At 34.1% G+C, this 23,511-nt stretch overlaps 1 protein-coding gene across 44 annotated transcripts in view; it reads left to right on the top strand.

The window, feature by feature from the left end:
- rapgef2b (Rap guanine nucleotide exchange factor 2b) overlaps positions 1–23,511 on the top strand; it is a 252,942-nt gene that overhangs the window by 119,848 nt on the left and 109,583 nt on the right. For 13 of the 44 annotated variants that reach the window (XM_068213414.1, XM_073922247.1, XM_068213410.1 and 10 more), the window contains one exon: positions 5,592–5,609. The exons of the other annotated variants lie outside the window; for them this stretch is intronic. In XM_068213414.1, the coding sequence (XP_068069515.1) occupies positions 5,592–5,609 (18 nt within the window). The remainder of the gene's footprint in view (positions 1–5,591; positions 5,610–23,511) is intronic. 44 annotated transcript variants of the gene reach the window in all.

The raw sequence follows: 23,511 nt of genomic DNA, 5'->3' as shown, positions 1-23,511 counted from the left end.
AATTAATTTATCTTTAGAAATAATATGAATGAATGAATCATTTGCAGTAGTAGCAAGAAACATGGGTATAGAAAATTAAACAGGTCATTTTATTTAGTTTGATAATGTGAGCAAATGTTGAATGTTTCAATATTAACATATTTATTTTTATATAACAAATACTTGCTTATTTTTATGTTTTATTAATTTTGTAATTATTAAATTATTAAATATTTTAAAAGATGCATTTTGTTTTATTTTGATATGCATAAAATGCAAAAAAAAAATTCTGTTTAATTAGTTTGTTTCTTTGCAATAACACTCTAAAGAATCATTCACATGGATGTAAAAGTTATTCATATCACTTTTGATTTTTGTGCTGATTTTAAAGAATGGTTGGCATGCTTAACATCAGCTTCAGAAGAACCAGGCGCGTTCTCCATGTGCTGGTCCTCTGATAGCTTGAGAGCAGAACAAACAGAGTTGTATTTTACTCCACTAAATCTCCAGCAGATTTGACAGCTAGACTCTGCTTTCATCACATTTCTGGGCGTGAGTTTTTCCACAGATGTTTCTTGGAGGTTCAAAGCTGGACCCTCACGTAGACACATTCCTGATTTTTCTCACCCTAAAACTACTGCAGCTCATTCCCAGCATTCCTCGCATTCCCTCGGGACTCAAGCCAGTGTTGGCTTGTTTGGAAATTCTTGTTTTGTTTGGTGGTGCAAAATACGTCAAGCATCATTGAGCTAAATGTTTTTTCCCCCGAGATGCATTACAACGGGACACCAACGTTAATTTCCCACCATTGTACCTCCTCAGCTGCACGGTTTTCCACAAACCGCTCCCTTTTTGTTGTTACGTTCCGTGAGAAGAGATTTGGACCATGTTTTTGTTGTTGAGCTCGGTGGCAGCAGACTTGAGGAAGTTCACAGTGGTGGCTTCAAGAGAACTGGATGTTAAGCTGAAGGCGTTTCGGCTAATCTTGGAGTTCTTTACTCATTTTGAGTGCTGGTTCAGAGCCAGAGCTTAGTTTCACATCATATATTTGTCTTTTAAAAGCCAAACACTTGCTTTGAACCAGGAAAAGTGTTAAGTAGCATCAATAATTGCATACATTTTTCATATTCATACGTGAATTTGAACTTTTATTCATTCATTTTCCTTCGGCTTAGTCCCTTATTTTTCAGGGGTCGCCACAGCGGAATGAACCGCCAACTATTTCAGCTTACACACACACACACAAACACACACACTTATACACTACGGCAAAATTAGTTCATGTAATTCACCTATAGCGCATGTGTTTGGACTGTGGGGGAAACCGGAGCACTCGGAGGAAACCCACATCAACACGGGCCAACCATAACTCGAACCTGCAACCTTTTTGCTGTGAGGCGACAGTGCTAACAACTATTTCACCACCATGCTACCCTCACATTTGAACTTCTCATGAAAAAAACGGTCTAATTCACACCAAAGATGTTATTTGCTGTTTTGGGATGCTGATGTATTGTAGGTTTGCATGTCAGTCAACATTAATAGCAGCAATGCAACGTCCACCATTGAGAGTTTGGCAATGCTGGACAAGATATATTTAGCTATGCAAGATAGAGCTCTATAGCAAACCGCTTAGGAGTCTCGTCCAACAAATACGACTAGGTATTGATCCAAATGTTGTGGTTCGATTTTGATGCACAAGATTCGCTTGCACATTCTCGATTCGATTCAGTTGAATATTACTCTGCTGTCTCTGATGGCAATATGTCATCCTGCCTACAGTAAACACACACACACTGATGACCTGTTGAGGAAGAGAAAACATCAGCAAACTAAGTTGTTCAGCTTTTAAGAATCTACTGAATTGAATAGTTTTTTTTTTTTTTTTTTTTTAAATGATTCATTGAAGAATCGATATTTTTGTCCATCCCTATAGTTGAAGCATCTTGGACCTTCAGAAACATGACATCATGCATTAGTCTGGAGTATCTCAATAACCTCACAGAGACTTGCTGACAGCAATCATTTGATTCAATTTCTGGAATCTGAGTGAAATAATTCTTCTTTCCCAGTTGAACTCGACAGATTCTCTCTCTCTCTCCCTCTGCCCTAGATGTAATTTAGGTTTGTTGTTCTGTGTTTGGAGGCATCAGAATTATTCAGAGTAGCTTGAAGACGAATGATTGAGGTAGAGTTCACTCACTTCTCTTATTTTATGGATATACTGTACAAAAACACAAAAAATAAACATGATTTTCATATTATTTCATTGCTTGTTCATTTTATTGTTTTATTTCTAATTATTTTATTTAAGATTATATACTTTACTTACTTTACATTTTACTTTACCGTATTTTACTTTACTGCACTGTACTGTATTTTACTTTATTGTATTTTACTTTACTGTATTTTACTTTACTTTCTTGTCCACAAGTGGAAATTTATCTTTGGTTTCATCAGCAACTCAAATACATTAATCTTATAAATCACAGTAAAAACTCAATAAAACCCAGTATTTAAAATTTTAATGGCAGTTGGCACAAAGGACATTTGATAGTAGGGTTAGGCGATGTCGACCAATTTGGCATTGTACAATGTCTAATGTGAAACATGGTGATGGACGATGGGATCATTATTACTGGTGTCAGTGAATGAATTATTCATGAATAATGAATTAATTCGTAACAAATTAATTATTTGTAGCCTTCGTTTCAACTACCTGACCTGCATGGTCTTTGTTTTACCCATAACCAAACCATAAATAAGTGAAGATAAGTTACATACAAATGACCACCTGTCGATCACTTTTCTGCAGGACTCTGGCATGAATAGGTGGAGTGATCTGTGTCATTATGATGGAGTCCACAAACTTGGTTGGTAAAAAAAGGTGCACAACTAACAGGAACAAACCAACAGCATCCGAGGTTTCCACTAAAATTACTAAGTACAAGTGTGAAAGCAAAAGATTGAAGCAGTGTATTGACACTGTGACACTTTACCTGATAGATTCAAAAGAACGAAGAGTCGTTAAATAGAGACAAGATTAATTAAATATCATTTATAACAACTATATTGAGACGCCATCCTGCGGTACATCCTTTATAAACAGTCCGACGTGCACTTCTCAAAGCATCTGCTGAGCAGGAGCTCAGACAAACGCATGACAATGTGTGTGTGTGGTCACGTGATGTGCGTTTTCAGCAAGTGATACTCGTATAGTAAGGGCTGTTCAGAAATGCTAGATGAAATGCCAGTGTGGACGTTTTCAATCTAAAATGCCAGAAGTATTAGTGTAAAAGTGTGTATTTTTTGCAAGCGGGTTTGCGAAATGGGGCGGGGGCGGAGGATCGCAATGCCAGCTTAGCTTAGCGATGGACGATGGCATCGTCTATTGACCCAACTCTATTTGATACACATTTTCTTTACTTGAGGTTGGGAACAAACTTCAATATTCACATGTGCTTTGTTTAATTCTTATTAAATATATTTCATTTAGTTGTGTTGGCGAGGCAGTGGCGCAGTAGGTAGTGCTGTCGCCTCACAGCAAGAAGGTCACTGGGTCGCTGGTTTGAAGTTCGGCTCAGTTGGCATTTCTGTGTGGAGTTTGCATGTTCTCCCTGCCTTCGCGTGGGTTTCCTCCGGGTGCTCTGGTTTCCCCCACAGTCCAATGACATGCGGTACAGGTGAATTGGGTAGGCTAAATTGACAGTAGTGTATGAGTGTGGGTGTGAATGTGAGTGTGAATGTTTCCCAGAGATGGGTTTCGGCTGGAAGGGCATCTGCTGTGTAAAAACTTGCTGGATAAGTTGGCGGTTCATTCCACTGTGGCGACCCTGGATTAATAAAGGGACTAAGCCGGCAAGAAAATGAATGAATGAATGTGTTTGCGGTTTACCTACAATTGCACTGGCAATTTTTACTACTCGACACAGTTTTTGCTTTTCTTTAATTGGCAACAGTCCATACCATACAATCATTAAAACTCACAACTCTTTCAGCCAAATATTATTTATATTTATTATATAATCATATGATTGTTTATAACAGTGTTTCTCAACCATGTTCCTGGAGGACCTCCAGCTCTGCAAATTTTCCATGTCTCTTTAACAAAGCACACCTGATTCAGATCATCAGCTCATTAGCAGAGACTGAAAGACCTGTAATAGGTGTGACAAAGGAGACATCCAAAACATGCAGTGTTGTAGGGCCTCCTGGAACGTGGTTGAGAAACGCTTCTTTATTAGATACATATTTATTCATTCAGTTTTTTGTCGGCTTAGTCCCTTAATTATCCGGGGTCGCCACAGCAGAATTAACCGTCAACTTATACAGCAAGTTTTTACGCAGCGGATGCCCTTCCAGCCGCAACCCATTTCTGGGAAACATCCACACTCACACTTTCACACACACACTCATACACTACGGACAATTTAGCCTACTCAATTCACCTGTACCGCATGTCTTTAGACTGTGGGGGAAACCGGAGCACCCGGAGGAAACCCACACGAAGGCAGGGAGAACATGCAAACTCCACACAGAAATGCCAACTCAGCCGAGGTTCGTACCAGCGACCCGGCGACCTTCTTGCTGTGAGGCGACAGCACTAGCTACTGTGCCACTGCGTCGCCTGCATATTTATTTGGAGCCTGGTTGTGATTTGCTGGTACAATTGTATGGTGTGCTCATTTAATTGTGGATTTATTTCGATATCTTGTTTATGACATTGTTTGTTTTTCATTGTTCATCCAGGACACTCTTGAAAAAAGAGGTTACAAATCTCAAGAGCTTTTTCTGGTAAAATAAAAGAAATAAAAACTTAGTTTAGTTGGAAATTCACTAGAGGTTTATTTTAATCAACCCATGAAGTACAATTAAACATGTTTGGTTTGTAGTTCAGCTTTGAGATCATGTATATCCACAGTCTAATATTTACTGTCATTCCCTTTCTCCTCTACAGTAGTATAGCACACATGCTTAAAGACGTTAACTAAAGCTTATTCGTCATTTTTATTTTTCATAATAAGGTCATTCTGTGTGTCCAGCACAAATTTCCTCTTTCAGTAGGAAAGAAAACTCCTGTCATCAAGCCATTTCAGTGGATCTTTACATGAAGTTTGTTTGTGTGTCAATAGTGAGTTGAGTCCAGCTAACACTGCCTTCCTTGTCTTTCCCTTACACTGGCTGCCATTTTTGTCTATAAATTTGTCTCCCTCCTTTTTTTTTTCCCGCTCCGGGACTGAGCCGTACTTCAATAATCACAAGACCCTCGTTCACCAGCTCTTTCCTTGATAATCATTGCATTTCAGTCGTTCAATAAGCTACTGACCTCCCATAATTCAGCAGCTCTCTGTTCACCTGACAGTCCCAGCTCGCTTTCATTTTAGCTTTGTGGCTTTTTATTTCAGCATCCGCCTCATGTTTCTCAGCTCTGTGTGTGTGTGTGCGCGCTCTGTCCTGTTCTGTTTTTTTTTTTTTTTGATGTCTGAGATTTTATAAAGGATTTGTCCCTCTCTTCTTCCCGTAGTATGACTTGCAAAGTGCTTAACAGGGTTTGTGGAGCCGGTATTAACTCTGCTCTTTCTGCTTCTCTCCTCACTCTGGCTCCTCCGCAGGAATGTGTTAAAGCTCAGGTATCGTATTTATTCATTCTTTCTGCTTCTCTGTCTATGCTTAGATACTATTTTAATGTGTGTGTATGTTATATATGAGAGTTTGTGACCTTATGAATGTAGCAGTGTGGCTTATTTGTGTGGATGTGTGCTGTTTATGCTGGCGAATGAGCGTTTGGTCCTGCAGTGTTTTGAATTGTGTGATATTGACAGGAAAAAGGGTTTTACTTTTGTCAATAATGATTTATTGTGTGCTGAGTGTGCTTTTGTGCTGGTCTTGGTTGGTTTTTGTCTGTCCTGGATTTAAAAATGGCAGTAAAAACACCACTTGAAGAGTCATTGAATCGTTGATTTTAAACGATTCATTTAAAGATGTGGATTCATTTAGAAAGCAAGCGATTGTCTTTGAGTGAATCATTGAATCATTGACTCGTTGTTCTTAAAGCATTAAATCAGGTGGGAACTGCTCATTCTGTCACTCTTCAGAGGCGGACTATATTCATTTGTTCTGGCAGTGCTCCTTCACTGAGAGATTCTGGTCAGATTTGTTGATCTTTAATCAGTCTTATATTATGAGTGACTTTTCCTTTTCTTTTAAAATGATATTTTTTGGATTGTTTGATGACCCTAAAGAAAACTTGGAAAGTGTATATAGTTAATTTGTGTATTCTATTAGCCAAGTTTCATATTCACAAACAAAAATTTAGATTTTGATCTGTTCAACATCCACCAAGACTAATACTTGAAAATTATCCAGCATTCTCTTCATCCAAAAGCAACTAAAACTGTATCTTTATATTCTTCCTTTGTGTCTCTTTAAGTTGTAACTTTATTTCATCAGTTTTATTTTTGTTACCCTTGCGTTTGTTTGTCTTTTTGTGTATTTCTGTGCACTTTTTATTTATTTATTTGTATTATTCATCTCTTTGTATGTTATTGTGTTTTATCTACCTCTTTAATAAAAAATAAAAATAGGTGGGAAACACTGCAGTGTAGCACTATCATGCACAAATGTTCTGCTCTGACTTGGAAACCATTATCATTGTCAGAAATTAAATAATAAGAAGAAATCACAACAACAAAACAATATTGATATTGAGTTCTCAGATAAAACTTTGTTAACTTGTGCTATAAATTGAGCAATTCCATGCAAATGTCAACCTTGCCATGGAAAAAAGGTTTTCACAAAAAAGCGTCTTATTTTACTTACTTTTTTTTTGTCTTATTTTTTGTCTTATTTTATTTGTAAAATACATCTCTCAACATTTTCAAACAATTTTAATTAATTAAAAAATTCCCACAAGAGCCAATTTCACATCTGTCACATTCGAGCTTTTTCATCATCAACACAAAAAAATAAATAAAATAAAATAAATGTTTGTTTTATAGAATTCTCTCTCTCTATATGAAGATACAACTTTTATAATTTTGCTGAGTATTATTTCTTTAATTTTGTGCGTTTTAATGATCAAAATTATTACAAGTATGTGTCATTCTGTAAACTTGTTTTGTCTCATATAACATGTTTATTTCCCTCATTTAAAATATAAAACACATTTACAGATTGATATTTTTCTGATCCCTTATATATGTGATTATTATTATTATTAATTCATATAAGCGGATATTCAAATACAGCTTAAACATATGCATTGACTGTGAACTTATGCAGACATCACATCCTTAATGCTGGAATTGCTCAATTACTATCACATTTGCACACTAATATTTGGAAAAAAAACTATTTTTGCCTTATTTTTCTTAAGTTGTATTATTAATTAAAATTTTAGGATAATGTCAGCTAAGGCTGGGTGATATGAGTGTATATATGGTTACTGTGGAATGAAATATGTACCGTAAAATATTTGTTTATTCGTGTATACGTGCAAAATGTAAATAAGTGGGTGTGACCAACTCACCAGCATGTGCAAGGCTGAGAAAGAAAGACGCTTGATGGGAGACTGGCTGTAGTGCTAACTGCTTGATATTTTCAACAAGAAGTGATCACTTAGCTTTAGTATTCAAGCAAGAATTGTAATCGTTTTTATATTTTGTATTTTTGAAGGGAAAAAAGGATTAGATTTAGCCCTGGTTTATTCATTTTTGCCACATTTATTTTCCCAAAGCAGACATTCTCTATCTGAACCACTGATTTACAACATAAATCAACCACATCAGTTTAGGGTTCAGGCTTAATTCCGCTGTACTATTTTTTTCTCGCCAACACATTCAAGGGTGCATGTAAGGTATTGGTGTGTTAATGTGTTTATATGTGTGTGTGTGTGTGTGTGTTTTAGCATGTTACTTGATGCTCTAGGCATGATGAGAAGTGCTGATGGTTCATCTTTGCCGCCGCTGGGCTGATACTTGCTTTGCAGTAATTAGATTCAGCGAGGAGTGAAGCGAAGCGATTGGGATACAGAAAGTGTGATTGTGTGTGTGTGTGTGTGTGTGGAAAAGAGTGAGAGCGGGAGTCTTGTCAGGTGTTCTTGTGAAGAGTGGGTCTATTTTTAGAGCTGTCCTCAGTGATGGCTCTGCTGCAGTGTATATACGGCAGATCTGAGGCACAAAAGAACTGCGCTTAACTCGATTTATAACACTATAAACACACACAGCTGTCGGATTACCTCAGAATATGCTGCACGGGTCATATCTGCTATGATCCCTGAGGTTTTATACTGTCATTTGTGTATTGTTGTAGAGAAATATCACTAAACATTGGAGCTGTATGATTGATTGTTAAAAGATTCAAACACCCACAGGATTTTTGGCTTAAATAAAAGTTCAACTTGAAAAGTATCACCACAGTAAACATTAAAACTGTCACATTTTCCGTGTAGGAAATGGCTTCAGTCTTTTTTTTTTCAGCCAAACAGTATTGTTATGTGTTATGAGCAGTTTAACTATCACAGAAGCATTGGATTGAAGGTTTCTAGTTTGCATATGAACTCAAAAAATCCCCTTTTAAAGTGACTTTATATTCATCTTTTAGTGCTACACATGGAGTGAATCATTTGTTCAAAAATACTGATTTATCCAGTACTGAGACGAGTGAGTCACTGAATCATTCATTCCAATGATTCATTTAAAGATACAGATTTTCCAGTACTGAAACGAGTGAAGTCTTTGAGTGAGTCACTGAATCATTCATTCCAGTGATTCATTCAAAAATGCTGCTTCATCTAGTAATGAAAACTGAAGTCTTCATGGGTGAGTCATTGAATATATTTAATGATTCATTTAAAAAAGAAAAGCAGATTTATCCAGTAATGAAAAATGATGTTTTCAAGGATGAGTCATTGAATCAATATTTTCAGTGATTCATTTTACAATGCTGATTAATCTAGTAATAAAAAGTCTTTGAGTGAGTCATTGAATCATTCTTTCCAGTGATTCATTCAAAAATGCTGATTGAACAATGAAGTCTTCATGGGTGATTCATTGAATCAATCTGTTCTGTGATTCATTCAAAAATGTTGATTTATCCAGTAATGAAAACTGAATTCGTCAAGCATGAGTCATTCAATCAATCTTTTTAGTGATTCATCCAAAAAGGCAGAATTATTTTGTAATAAAAAATAATTCTTTATGGGTGAGTTACTGAATCAATCTTTTCCAGTGATTAATTTTTAAATGCTGATTAATCTAGTAATAAAAAGTATTTGAGTGAGTCACTAAATCATTCATTCCAGTGATTCATTTAAAAATGCTGATTGAATAATAAAGTCTTCATGGGTGAGTCATTGAGTATATTTAATGATTTATTAAAAAAATTGCAGATGTATCCAGTAATGAAAACTTACATTTTAAGGGTGAGTCATTGAATCAATCTTTTCCAGTGATTCATTTAAAAATGCTGATTGAACAATAAAGTCTTCATGGGTGAGTCATTGAGTATATTTAATGATTTATTAAAAAAATTGCAGATGTATCCAGTAATGAAAACTTACATTTTAAGGGTGAGTCATTGAATCAATCTTTTCCAGTGATTCATTTAAAAATGCTGATTGAACAATAAAGTGTTTAAGGGTGAGTCATTGAATCAGTCTTTTCAATTTCAATTCAATTCAGTTCCGCTTTATTTGTATAGCACTTTTACAATGTAGATTGTGTTAAAGCAGCTTCACATAAATTAAGTGATACATTTTTAAATGCTGATTAATTTAGTTATAAAAAGTCTTTAAGTGAGTCACTGAATCATTTATTCTAGTGATACATTCAAAAATGCTGATTGAACAATGAAGTCTTCATGGGTGAGTCATTCAATCAATCTTTTCAGTGGTTTATTAAAAAAATGCTGATTTATTCAGTAATGAAAACTGAATTCTTCAAGCATGAGTCATTGAATCAAACTTTTTAGTGATTCATTCAAAAAGGCAGAATTATCTAGTAATATATATATATGTATATATATATATATATATATATATATATATATATATATATATATATATATATATATGTATATATGTATGTATGTATGTATGTATATATATATATATATATATATATATATATATATATATATATATATATACAGTTGAAGTCAGAATTATTAGCCCCCTTTGATTTTTTTTTTCTTTTTTAATTATTTCCCAAATGATGTTTAACAGAGCAAGGAAATGTTTATGTCTGATAATGTTATTTTCTTCTGGAGAAAGTCTCATTTGTTTTATTTTGGTTAGAATATAAGCAGTTTTTATTTTTTAATAAAACAATTTAAGGACAAAATAATTAGTTGCTTTAAGCTATTTGATAGTCTACAGCTGTGGTTCTTAAAGTGGGGGTCGCGGGACAATAAAGCGGGGTCGCCTGGTGATTTTCAAAAATCTATATATTTTTTAATAAACCATAAGAAGGACCATACTTTATCCATAAATTACTGAAGAGAAAAAATAGTTGTTTATAGTTACTATATACTATATAGTTACTGTAGTAGCTTTTAGTTCTATTGCATTTTGATGAATTACAGTATATTAAACTTTCTGGCCCATTTACAGCACTCACATGCATTCAGAAATAAAACAAGTTGCGCCCTTACATGCAAGGTTTCTGTATTTATAACCACCTCAGAGGATATTGGGGGTCGCGAGTCACTGGCATTGTCATTTTGGGGTTCGTGGGCTGAAAAGTTTGGGAACCCCTGGTCTACAGAACAAACCATCGGTATACAATAACTTGCTTAATTACCCGAACCTGCCTAGTTAACCTAATTTACCCAGTTAAGCCTTTTAATGTCACTTTAAGCTGTATAGAAGTGTCTTGAAAAATATCTAGTAAAATATTATTTACTGTCATCATGGCAAAGATAAAATAAATCAGTTATTAGAAATGAGTTATTAAAACTATTGTGATTAGAAATGTGTTGAAGAAATCTGCTCTCTGTTAAAAAGGGGGCCAAAAATTCAGACCTTAACTGTGTGTGTCTGTGTGTGTGTGTGTGTCTGTGTGTGTGTGTATATATGTATATGTATATGTGTATATATATATATATATATATATATATATATATATATATACACACACACACACACACACACACACACACACACACACACACACATATACATACAGTCAAGGGCAACACGGTAGCTGGAGTTTGCATGTTCTCCTCGTGTTGGTGTGGGTTTCCTCCAGGTGCTCTGGTTTCCCCCACAGTCCAAACATAGGTGCTGTAGGTGAACTGAATAAACTAAATTGGCTGTAATGTGTGTGTTTGTGTGTGTGTGTGTGTGTCTGTCTGTCTGTCTGTCTGTCTGTCTGTCTGTCTGTCTGTTTGTGTGTCTGTCTGTTTGTCTGTCTGTCTGTCTGTCTGTCTGTGTGTGTGTGTGAGACCAATTTGTATGTATGTTTCTTAGTACTGGGTTGCAGCAGGAAAACGTATACTGGATAAGTTGGCGGTTCATTCCGCTGTGGCGACCGCTGATTAATGAAGGGACTAAGCCGAAGGAAAGTAAATGAATGAAATATACAGTACAGCCTGAAATTGTTCTTACTCCACAGCATACTGTAAATACACATATAACAAATCATTTTACACAGACTGCATGTTATTTGTTTAATTATTTTTTCAGAGTTGTATTTTAAACATCAAGTATAATTCTCAGTTTATCTAGAAATGTCCAGTGATTTTCATCAGAATAATAGTGTGGAATGAAGATGATTTGTGTTTGTGTCCTGCTAAACTGGCCATTATCATAAATGCCGGTTGACAGTTGTGACACAGGCTCCGTCAGAGCTGTTATGACAGTTATGATAGAGCTGATGGTTACGGCCGTTTGAGATGATAACAGCGGGCCGTCGGGTCCAGATGGACGCCTATCAGCCAGGACCAGTGTACCTTGCAGTGCTCTCTGTCTTTTGATCCTGTTGTCTTTTCTTGCTCTCCTAATATTCAGTCTTCAGCAGTTTTGTTGCATACTCACATGGTAATAGAGGTTGACAGTTCATCGGTGTGCTGTAAAGTCCCATCCAGTGATCTTTCAGGTTTATGCATTAACTTTTGCACAGTCTTTCGCCACAGAAAACAGTGTAAACTTTGCCCCGTTTAGACTAGAGTAGACTGCAAAAACAGATTTCATCTGCATGGTTCAAATGACCCAATTCCAATTTCTTTCTCCCATGTGGCACAGATCACATATGGCCCATGTATATGTAGGCAGGAAAACATCACATGAATTCCAATTTACTCTAATCAGATTCAGGCTAGGGCTGGTCGATACTGAAAAAAAATTATCATAATATCATGTTTCATATAATCAATATCAATAATTATTGAACAGGTTTAAACAGTCCATTTAGGAATATTAGGATTTTTTTTGTTATTTAACTACTTTATTTAATTTACCAACATTTCTAAGGCAAATATTTTAAATAGTTAAAAACTAAAATATTTCAACAAATTACCTTTTTCCTCCATTTCTTGGGTCCAAATAAACTTAAAATAAACGCTTTTAACCTTTCCCTCAACCTCCCGCTGACCTGCAGGTACACACACACACACACACACACACACAAACACAAGTAATTGCTGCTCTCTCATTGGCTGTAGGCGATCGCCGATGTTATTTTTAGTCAAAACTCATATTACACGCCATGATTTGAATTGCAGACAGCTCCAGATATTTAGCACGCCAAATATCTCACAGGCATCGGCGACTCATCGGCGATTCTCTCAGATCGCGTCTTTAATAGTTCAATACTTGTCACTCAATTGCACGAGCACCGATTTGCCTGTGATTTCAGGCATTTGGCGACTTTTCAAAACCTGTCAGCGAGTCAAAATCAGGGCTAAAATCATGCAGTCTGAACTCGGCATTAGGTAACACTTTAGTTTACGTCACAATTCACGGTATTAATAAACCATTAACTAACACTACTAGCATAATAATTAACTACTAATTAGCTGTGTATTAATAGTAAGGTAGAAGTTAGGTTTAGGTGTTGGGTAGGATTAGGGATGCAGAAGAAGATCATACTGCATTATATTTACAAAGCAATGTAATTTATTTATTTTCATTTCAGCTTAGAACCTGTCATAATCTGGGGTCGCCACATGGGAACAAACCACAAACTTATCCAGCATATGTTTTACACAGCGCATGTCCTTGAAGCTGCAACCCATTTCTAGAAAACACCCATACACTCTCATTCACACATATACACTACGGACAATTTAGCCTACCCAATTCACCTGTTCTGCATGTCTTTGGCCAACTGACCCAGTCGGGGCTCGAACCAGCAACCTCCTTGCTGTGAGGCAACAGCACTACCTACTGCAACACCGCGTCGCCCTTACAAAGCAATGTAATGCTTCTAAAATTACTATCGCTATATATATATATATATATATATATATATATATATATATATATATATATATATATATATATATATATATATATATATATATATGCCTAATATCCAATGGCCAGAAATTGATTATTTTTTATAAATTGTTAAAATATTATTATTATTATAATTTCTGTAATGTTGACTTACTTTTATTGGCAGTTATTTATTTGAATTGGGTACTTGTTTATTTATTAACACAAATTATTGATAAAATAAATTATAATAAATGTTGTTGTTGTTGTCGTTATTATTATTATTATTGTTTATTAACAAAACTTATTGATCAAATTATTATCAATAATAATAATAATAAGAATAATAATAAATACTTTTTATTGTTGTTGTTGTTATTATTATTATTATTATTATGATTATTATTATTATTATTATTATTATTATTATTATTATTATTATTATTATTATTATTATTCCTATAATTGTAACATGCTTTTTTAGGCAGTAATCAATTTTCATTGGGTGCTTGTTTATTTTACTTTTCTGTTTTGTTTTTTGGCACATTTACAGTAATACATTATTTGAATAAGCAGAGATTCAAAACACTCCCACTCAGTGTTTTATCTACTCATTATTTATACAGAAAACATGAATAATTCATGTGCGTGCCACAGTTTTGATGTGTTCTTGTTGCTGTAATCAGACATCAGAATGCAGTTGCTCTACTTCTGGAAGAAGGGAAAACACACTTCCTCCTCTACGTAGCGTTGCATTGACCTCACACTCCTTCCACAATTACCATTGTTTCTAGACCACAAACCCTTCCACCCGATTTCCTTTCCTTAAGAAAATCACCTCACGCTTCTCGATCGAGTAGGAAATCCTCTTCCTGCTTGTGTGTTTTGACAGGAAGTGAGCGGGATTGAAGGTTTGGTACTGAAACATGGACAGTTTATACCTCGAAATGAGAATCAAGACTCTTTTTCTTCTCTTCCTCCACAAGACTGAACACCTATGTTGTCTGCAGCATTGATGTTTAATTAGCTCTTCAATATATTGTCTATTTGGACAACAGGTTTATGCCAAGTTAATGAAATAAATGGTGACCGTATTTTCAGTTTTAGTGTGAACCTCCCCTTTAAAACAAATATGTTTGATTCAGTTCTATGAATGTTTTGGCCTCAGCGTCTCTGCCAGTCACATGATGGCTGATATAAATAAGATTTTGAATGTAATTATGTTCTTCATCAACCTCAGTGAATGAATATTATTAATTCTAATTGTTTATTGATCAATGTTGTTATTGCATATATTGCTGTTCGGTGCAACAACAGCTTGTAACCCAATGTTAACGCATGACCAGGTTGCTTTAATATCATATAGGTCATGTGAAGTTGCTCTCCTTCTCGTAATATTAAAGCAGATCTCCTTATTGTCATGCATGCAGTGTTCTCGATCTTAACACTGCATGTGTTAATTACTGTGCAAGTCATTTAGTAGATTACTTCATGAGCTAGGCATCAGTGTAGACATTTCAATGTAATGAAACGGGTTAATTGAGGTGTTAGTTAAAGTCTTAAATCTCAGCCTCAATCATTTTATATCATGGCAATTATGTATTGCAATATAATCGTTTGGTTTATGTTAGGAATACATTTTTCTATAGTTGGTCTGGTTTAAAGTCTGGTATTTTATCTGATTGATTAGCTTAGCAGTATAAAAGACTCAGATCACAAATATGGCTTATTCTATTAGTAAATATCATACTTCAATATATAAATGCATAATAAATCAGGGCTCGAAATTAACTTTCTTACTTGGTAGCACCGGTGCTCCTAATTTGAAATATTTAGGAGCAGCAGAAAAAATTTAGGAGCACCCACCAAAAATGAATGATATATTTGATAAGTTGTATATTAAGGGATTTATTGTATTTGAAAACAACATCAATTGCAGGGGAGTAACAAAACCCAGAAACAACTATCTAACTAATGCTGTGATAACTTAATATTTGTGCAATAATTCCAGAATGAATGTTGAATAATTATAAAATATTAATGATGATGATGATGATGATGACAATAATACTAATAATGAATTATATTTCTCATCATCATGCTGCCTTGAATGTGCTTTAATGTATGTTATCTGCTATGTGAAGTAGAGGTCTGCATTCCCGCGGGCGCCGCAGGACCCGACCAGATTTCTGCGGCGCGGGAATAAATTTCCGAATAAATCGCGGGAGCGGTCGGTAACTGGTTTAATTTGGGACGGGAGCGGGCTGTCTAGCAATATCGCGGATATTGCTATGCGAATGAGAGAGAGAGAGAGAGAGAGAGAGAGAGAGAGCTTTGCCTGTGTGTGTGCTTGGTGCTTGTGTGTGTGTATGTTAGTGCGCGCGCGCGAATGAGAGAGAGAGAGAGAGAGAGAGAGAGCTTTCCCAGATAGCAAAATACACTCGGGCCAGTTCCGGCTAGATTCTCGCCTGCCAGAGACTTACCACTCAGCCCGGCTCCGGCTGCCGGACTCCGGATGCTTGTGGACTCACTGAATCAATCGGGCCAGATGCGGCGGCCATAAGCGAGCCGATGCTGCCGCATCCGCGCCGGAATCGGCCCGAGAGTAATGTGCGCTGCGGCCCGGAGCTGGCGCGACTCAGTATTTATATACCTTTATATAAAACCTTTTGGTATTACATTGGTACTTGATACATGGTATTACAAGCCTTTGAGTTGATATAACAGCAAACGCCTGTGTGTGTGCTTGGTGCTTGTGTGTGTGTTTATACAGACAGCTTGGCTGTCTGGACTGTATAGCTGGGGGATTTTCGTTTTTGTTCTCCCCCGCTCTTTAGCGGGATCGGGCGCGGCGGGCAGAAAACGGGGCGGGTCGGGCAGCGGGACAATAAATTCTTAATATAAGCGAGAGCGGTCGGGTTCAGGCTAAAACCTGGCGGGTGTGGGCGGGAGCGGGATTCAAAATTTAGTCCCGCGCAGGTCTCTAATGTAAAGTCCTACTGTTACTTTATGAAAAATATATTGATGGTTTGCATCAAACACAAATGAAGCATTGTAGTAAGAATTTCTTTTGTACTATTGTTTTTATATGCATGTCAATTTAATAAATAATATTTCTGCTACAAAACAAACAAAATAATATAATAAATCATTCAATTCAATGCTGAAAGCTGCAAAGCAGTCATCAGTAATTAAATAGAAAAATAATATACATCTTAAGAAAGAACGGACTAAAGAAAGGAAGATAAATCTCACTTATAAAAGTTTTGATTTCTATTTGTGTCGTTTTAATGCTCAGCCTCGTCACGCGCTGAATTACATCTTTCTGTGTTTGCGGAAAAGCATGCGAGTCAGCCGGCCCAATTTATGAGGGAGGCAGAGCAGGATTTTCTCGATGACCACCGGTGCAATACTGTTCTTTGTTATAACCCGCATCAGTTTAAACTCAGTAAAGGCAAGCTTCTTTGGCGATGGTGTTTTAGCGGACATTTGCGCTGTTGCAGCCTGATCTCACGAGGAAACGTATGAAAATGTTACGAATTGCCGTGAGATTGTGTTGGCTGAACACGCAGTGCATGCAACTCATCGAGATTCAGTGTACTTTTCACTCTTCAGCCGTTTGCATTCCCCGCGGTCACAAAAGTCTTGAGTGATTGACAGCTAATATGAACCAATATAGTGGCAGGGAAGACCGAATTTACCACGTTTTTAGAAAAAACCAAAACAGGTCGCACTACAACCATTATATGCAGTCGCACGAATCCTCCCAATATATATTATGAGGTCGCATAGCTTAAATTTCGGGAGCATATGCGACCAAAATGGTCGCAGTTTCGAGCCTTGTAAATGGTTTCATATAATTGCATAATATACAGTGTTCATCGTAAATTGGTTCACCCCACACAGATCTCTCTTTTAAATAAAATTTGCTATAGGATGCTATGCAATAATCCATTTGTGCATTTATATTTAGTGTCAAAGGTAGGGATGGCTGACATGAAACGGACGTTTTGAAGCAGTGTCAAGATCCCGAAGCGCAAGTTTTTCGAAACACTGCACCGAAGCATGATCCGAAACATCCAAGTCACGTGATTAAAGTGTTTCAAACCACCTAGTCACGTGACTAAAGCGATTCAAAGCACCGATCAGTTTACAAGCATTTCGAGACCTGGCGAATTTGCATTTAACTTCCAGGGTCAGAATAATAAAACTCTGTCTCATATGGCCTAGACTGTGTGTGTGCACGCTGTTACTGTGCTTCAAATGACTTTTGGGTTTGAATTCCGACCATATTCCGAAAATATGGTTTTATGTATTTTAATCATGTTTCTGTTTTATGGTGTAGTCTAGATAGGATATATCTGTGCATATGCCATCAATTTAGCATCATTTTTGTAACACTGTAAAACAATATTTTTACAGTACTGTGATGGTTGGGTTTAGGGTTTGGTTAGACGTTAATAAAATACAATAAATGGGAAATTTAATGAATAATACGAATAATTCTTGTTAACCTCTGCCCACAACTGTGTTTGATCTAGCAACAACCCTGTTTTATGACCAAAACAAGACAAATTTCTTCACAAAGTGTTTATTTGGATGTCAGACCAATGTTGAAACACAACAATACAAGAACAAAGCATTACCAACTGGTTTTAAAGCATTTTAAAATAGCTGTATCAGCCTGTATTCGAACCCACTTTCCCCGCATGGTAGTCAGAAAAATAACCGCTCCACTAAATCCCTTGAAGGTTCAATAGGGTTTAACACCTCAATTTGCTCAACCGTTCTTTGCTGAAGCTGTTTCAGTGCAATACATTAAAAAATGACCACTAGGTGTCACCGTAGAGTGGGGTTTCGAAGCTTCAACACATTTGCTTCAACTGTTTCAGGGTTTCATGAAGCCTCGCTTTGCCCACCACTAGTCACAGGTAGGCTCACTCACAAATGCACAGATCTCTGGAATTATCAAAAAAACAAAACAAAAAAAAACACATTTATTTACAAAAAGCCACTTACTAGAGGCACTGGAACATCAAAACACTGGCAGGACAAGTAGATGTGACAATACAATACCTGACTAAGAACTAAACAAACTCGAGGGTATAAATACAGAGGACATGATTGATCGGGATGCATACTGGTGTGTGACACAGGTGGAACATTAACAAACGGCGGGAAAACAGATCAAAAGAAAAACGTGACATAATCAGAAGCACAAGGGACATCACATGACACAACAACTACATGAACACAACACAGACACACCAGACTTGTGACAGTTAGTCAGTACAAACTTCCTAAACTAATTTAACCAATTCATTTAAGAACGTTTTCATCATATTTTCATTTAAAAATCAAGTGAAATGTTAAAAAATATATAAAATTGAGTTTTTTTGGGATTTCTTGCAATACCTAGTTTAAATTTAAATGCATTATCTTCCTATTTTATATATGTATATATGAGAATTAGCTAAATTCCCTAAAGGCTGATATACTTCTGTGTCAAGCACACGCATATTCTATGGCGCGGCCTATGCGTAGACTCAAAGCCCTTGCCGTGGGCGTTGTTTAAAACCAAGTTAAACTCCGCGAACCCAGTACCGAGTCCGTGACGTCATCGACTTTCGCTTTAAGATTTAAAGGGCTAGCATTGCACCAGACCCCCTTAAGGGGTTTCTTTTGAAAGTGTAGAATCTATATTTTATGCACATATGCATCACTTTGGTTTTTTATTCTACTGTAAAAAAGTTATTTACACTTAAATACACAGTATTTTGCATACCTGAGCTGGGTATTTTACATTGGTTCATTTTCATATTTTTCATATGACACATGTACAAGTTGTAGCTCAAATGAAAGCTCTTGCCGGTGCTCATACGGTTCTAGCATTCTTTTTACTGAATTATATTGACATATCAAACAGTTGTTGAATGAATCGCGCTGTTTCCATGGCGCAGAAGTGAAAACAATACATTTATGATCAATAAGCAGCCCCAGATGGCACAGACAGCTGTCATCTCTTACCTTATGCTGTGCGCTTCAGGGCCATTCTCCTCTGTTTTTGAGGTGATGTGCGTAAGTAATCCTTTAATATGTCTGACGTGGTCCAAACACAGTGAATTATGTTTGATCAAACAAAAGAATAGTGAAATATGAAAACAACGATCGATCCCTGTGGCTTGTACAGCACCTCTCATCAGTTGGAGTACAATAACTTTTGCATAGATTATGGTAGAGACATTTTTCTTTTTTCCTATGATTACAGACATGTGCAGGAACCACCAAAATTATTTATAGCAAGCAAAATTTTTAGGTGTTTATTAAAACACAGTCAACATGTACAGTTATTTTAAACACTTTCAATAGTGTTATATGAAAATTCAAAGTGTTTTTTTTTTTTTTTTTTTTAAATGATGCCAAATTTTTGCATTTACACCTCTGCATGTGGATTTAGGAAGCTTTTAAATTTGGGTGGTCAAAATCCAGGTGGACATCCCAAAATAACAGCAGAGTTTAACTGGTTAAGAAAATTTAAGCAAAAACTGCATTTGTTTCAGAAAAACTGAAAGTAATAAGGCTTTTTCCAGAAGAAAAAAATATATACTTGAAAATGTTAAACATCATTTGGGAAATATTTGAGAAGAGAAGAATTAACAATTCACAGGAGGGCTAATCATTACTTCAATATGGAAACAGAGCTGTTGCAGGGAATTTATAGTTGTTATTTTATTTATTTTTTTTAGTTGGTTGTCATTTTAACTGTGGCTCATCTTTGTGGAGAACGAGTGCAGTCTCGTCCTGCTGTAGTCACATTTTGAAAAGGTTTGGCATGAAAGGAATGATCCGGAAGAGCTTCAGTCGATGTTAATCCTATCTGTCTGTCTCTCTCTCTCTCTCTCTCATTTCCTCTGCTTCTCGACTCCCTTGTGTAAAGGCTGGAGAGGATCTTTGACAGTTGTGCTGTTTTCAGCAGTAGAGGGATAACAGTAGCGTTTCACAAGGAACTAATATCTCAATTTGTATTCTGAAAAGCCTTTCGGAGCTTTGTAAAGAGCATGACAAATTATGCCTACATCAACACTTTTATAAACCCATGGATTCTCTTTTTTAAATGTGTGGATTAATTGATCAAAACCTTCATTGATAAAGTAAATAAATCTCAGTTGTGTATTTTTGCATGTCTTCTTTTATTGTTTGGTGCTAAACAAAGTGTTATTTGTTGGATACTACTGAATATCTGCTGTCATTATGAATTAATTAAAATAATATAACCACTAGTAATAGACAGTCGTTTAGCTTAAAATTTATTTAATAATTATGGATATAAAATATATACAGTTGAAGTCAGAATTATTAGCCCCCTTTGATTTTTTTTCTTTTTTAAATATTTTCCCAAATGATGTTTAACAAAGCAAGGCAATTTTTACAGTATCTCTGATAATATTTTTTCTTCTGGAGAAAGTCTTATTTGTTTTATTTTGGCTAAAATAAAAGCAGTTTTTAGTTTTTTAAAAACCATTTTAAGGTCAAAATGATTAGCCCCTTTTTTAATAGTCTACAGAACAAACTATCATTATACAATAACTTGCCTAATTACCCTAACCTGCTTAGTCAACCTAATTAACCTAGTTAAGCATTTAAATGTCACTTCAAGCTAAACGGAAGTGTCTTGATAAATATCTAGTAAAATATTATGTACTGTCATCATGGCAAAGATAAAATAAATCAGTTATTAGAAAAGAGTTATTAAAACTATCATGTTAAGAAATGTGTTGAAAAAATCTGCTCTCCGTTAAACAGGAATTAGGGAAAAAATGAACAGTGTGGCTAATAATTCAGGAGGGCTGATAATTCTGACTTCAACTGTATATAATTTTATTTATTTAAAATATTATCTGTTCAAATGTTGTTTTCTTTTAATGTTTAAAGTTGTACTTTTTAAAAATCAAATCATAATATTGTGTAAACAAACCTCTAGATATTATTTGCATTTTTAGCTTGTGTCTGACGTAGAGCCACTGTTCTTGAAAAGTTACATGCCTTGTATCAGCCTATTTCATTTAATAAATTGGCAGTTTTGAAGCTTTGGTGTTGCCGCCTATTTATAATATATATTTTGCATTTTAGCTTCTTTTTTTTTTTTTTTTTACCAATAAACTGTGTTATTTCAGCCACATCTGTCTGTAACCCAATAGGATAGATTAGAATAATAGAATAGAATAGAATAGAATAGAACAGAATAGAATAGAATAGAATAGAATAGAATAGAATAGAATAATAGAATAGAATAGAATGTAATTGAATAAAATAGAATAGAATAGAATAGAATAGAATGGAATAGAATAATAGAATAAAATATAATAGAATAATAGAATAAAATAGAATAATAGAATAAAATATAATAGAATAATAGAATAGAATAGAATAGAATAGAATAGAATAGAATAGAATGGATTAGAATAGAATAGAATAGAATAGAATAGAATAGAATAGAATAGAATAGAATAATAGAATAAAATATAATAGAATAATAGAATATAATAGAATAATAGAATAAAATATAATAGAATATAATAGAATAAAATATAATAGAATAATAGAATAGAATAGAATAGAATAATAGAATAAAATATAATAGAATAATAGAATAGAATAGAATAATAGAATAAAATATAATAGAATAATAGAATAGAATAGAATAGAATAATAGAATAGAATAGAATAGAATAGAATAGAATAGAATAGAATAGAATAATAGAATAAAATATAATAGAATAATAGAATAGAATGGAATAGAATAGAATAGAATAGAATAGAATAATAGAATAAAATATAATAGAATAATAGAATATAATAGAATAATAGAATAAAATATAATAGAATAATAGAATATAATAGAATAATAGAATAAAATATAATAGAATAATAGAATAGAATAGAATAATAGAATAAAATATAATAGAATAATATAATATAATAGAATAATAGAATAAAATATAATAGAATAATATAATAGAATAATAGATTAAATTATAATAGAATAATAGAATAGAATAATAGAATAAAATATAATAGAATAATAGAATAGAATAATAGAATAAAATATAATAGAATAATAGAATAATAGAATAAAATATAATAGAATAATAGAATAGAATAGAATAATAGAATAAAATATAATAGAATAATAGAATAGAATAGAATAATAGAATAAAATATAATAGAATAATAGAATATAATAGAATAATAGAATAAAATATAATAGAATAATAGAATAGAATAGAATAGAATAGAATAGAATAATAGAATAAAATATAATAGAATAATAGAATAGAATAGAATAATATAATAAAATATAATAGAATAATAGAATAGAATAGAATAGAATGGAATAGAATAGAATATAATAGAATAATAGAATAAAATATAATAGAATAATAGAATAGAATAGAATAATAGAATAAAATATAATAGAATAATATAATATAATAGAATAATAGAATAAAATATAATAGAATAATATAATAGAATAATAGATTAAATTATAATAGAATAATATAATAGAATAATAGAATAAAATATAATAGAATAATAGAATAGAATAATAGAATAAAATATAATAGAATAATAGAATAGAATAATAGAATAGAATAAAATATAATAGAATAATAGAATAAAATACAATAGAATAATAGAATAGAATAGAATGGAATAGAATAAAATAGAATAGAATAGAATAGAATAGAATAGAATAGAATAGAATAGAATAGAATAGAATAGAATAGAATAGAAGTTCTTTATTATCATTGTCACACAAGTACAATGAAATTTAAAAGTGCTCTCCTGTCGCTTCAACAATCATTTGTCTATAATAAATTAAGCATTAGAAAATTCAGTCTATAATAAATGAAGCATTTCACTGCATATCATACCGTGTATGACTGTGTCTGTGACGAATACAAATTGATTTTGAAAAATTTGTTTAATTTGCTAAAATGACTCGCATAAATGATATAAGAATTAATATATTTAAGACAAAAGTATAATGCACCTTAATCTAAAACTGATGCGCTCCATGTCTTCCGTCTTCATGG

This window comes from Danio rerio, chromosome 14, assembly GCF_049306965.1.
Source record: "Danio rerio strain Tuebingen ecotype United States chromosome 14, GRCz12tu, whole genome shotgun sequence".
Classification (NCBI taxonomy): Eukaryota; Metazoa; Chordata; class Actinopteri; order Cypriniformes; family Danionidae; genus Danio; species Danio rerio.
The sequence above is the reverse complement of the archived record's forward strand: the minus strand, read 5'-3'. Positions and strand labels throughout refer to the sequence as shown.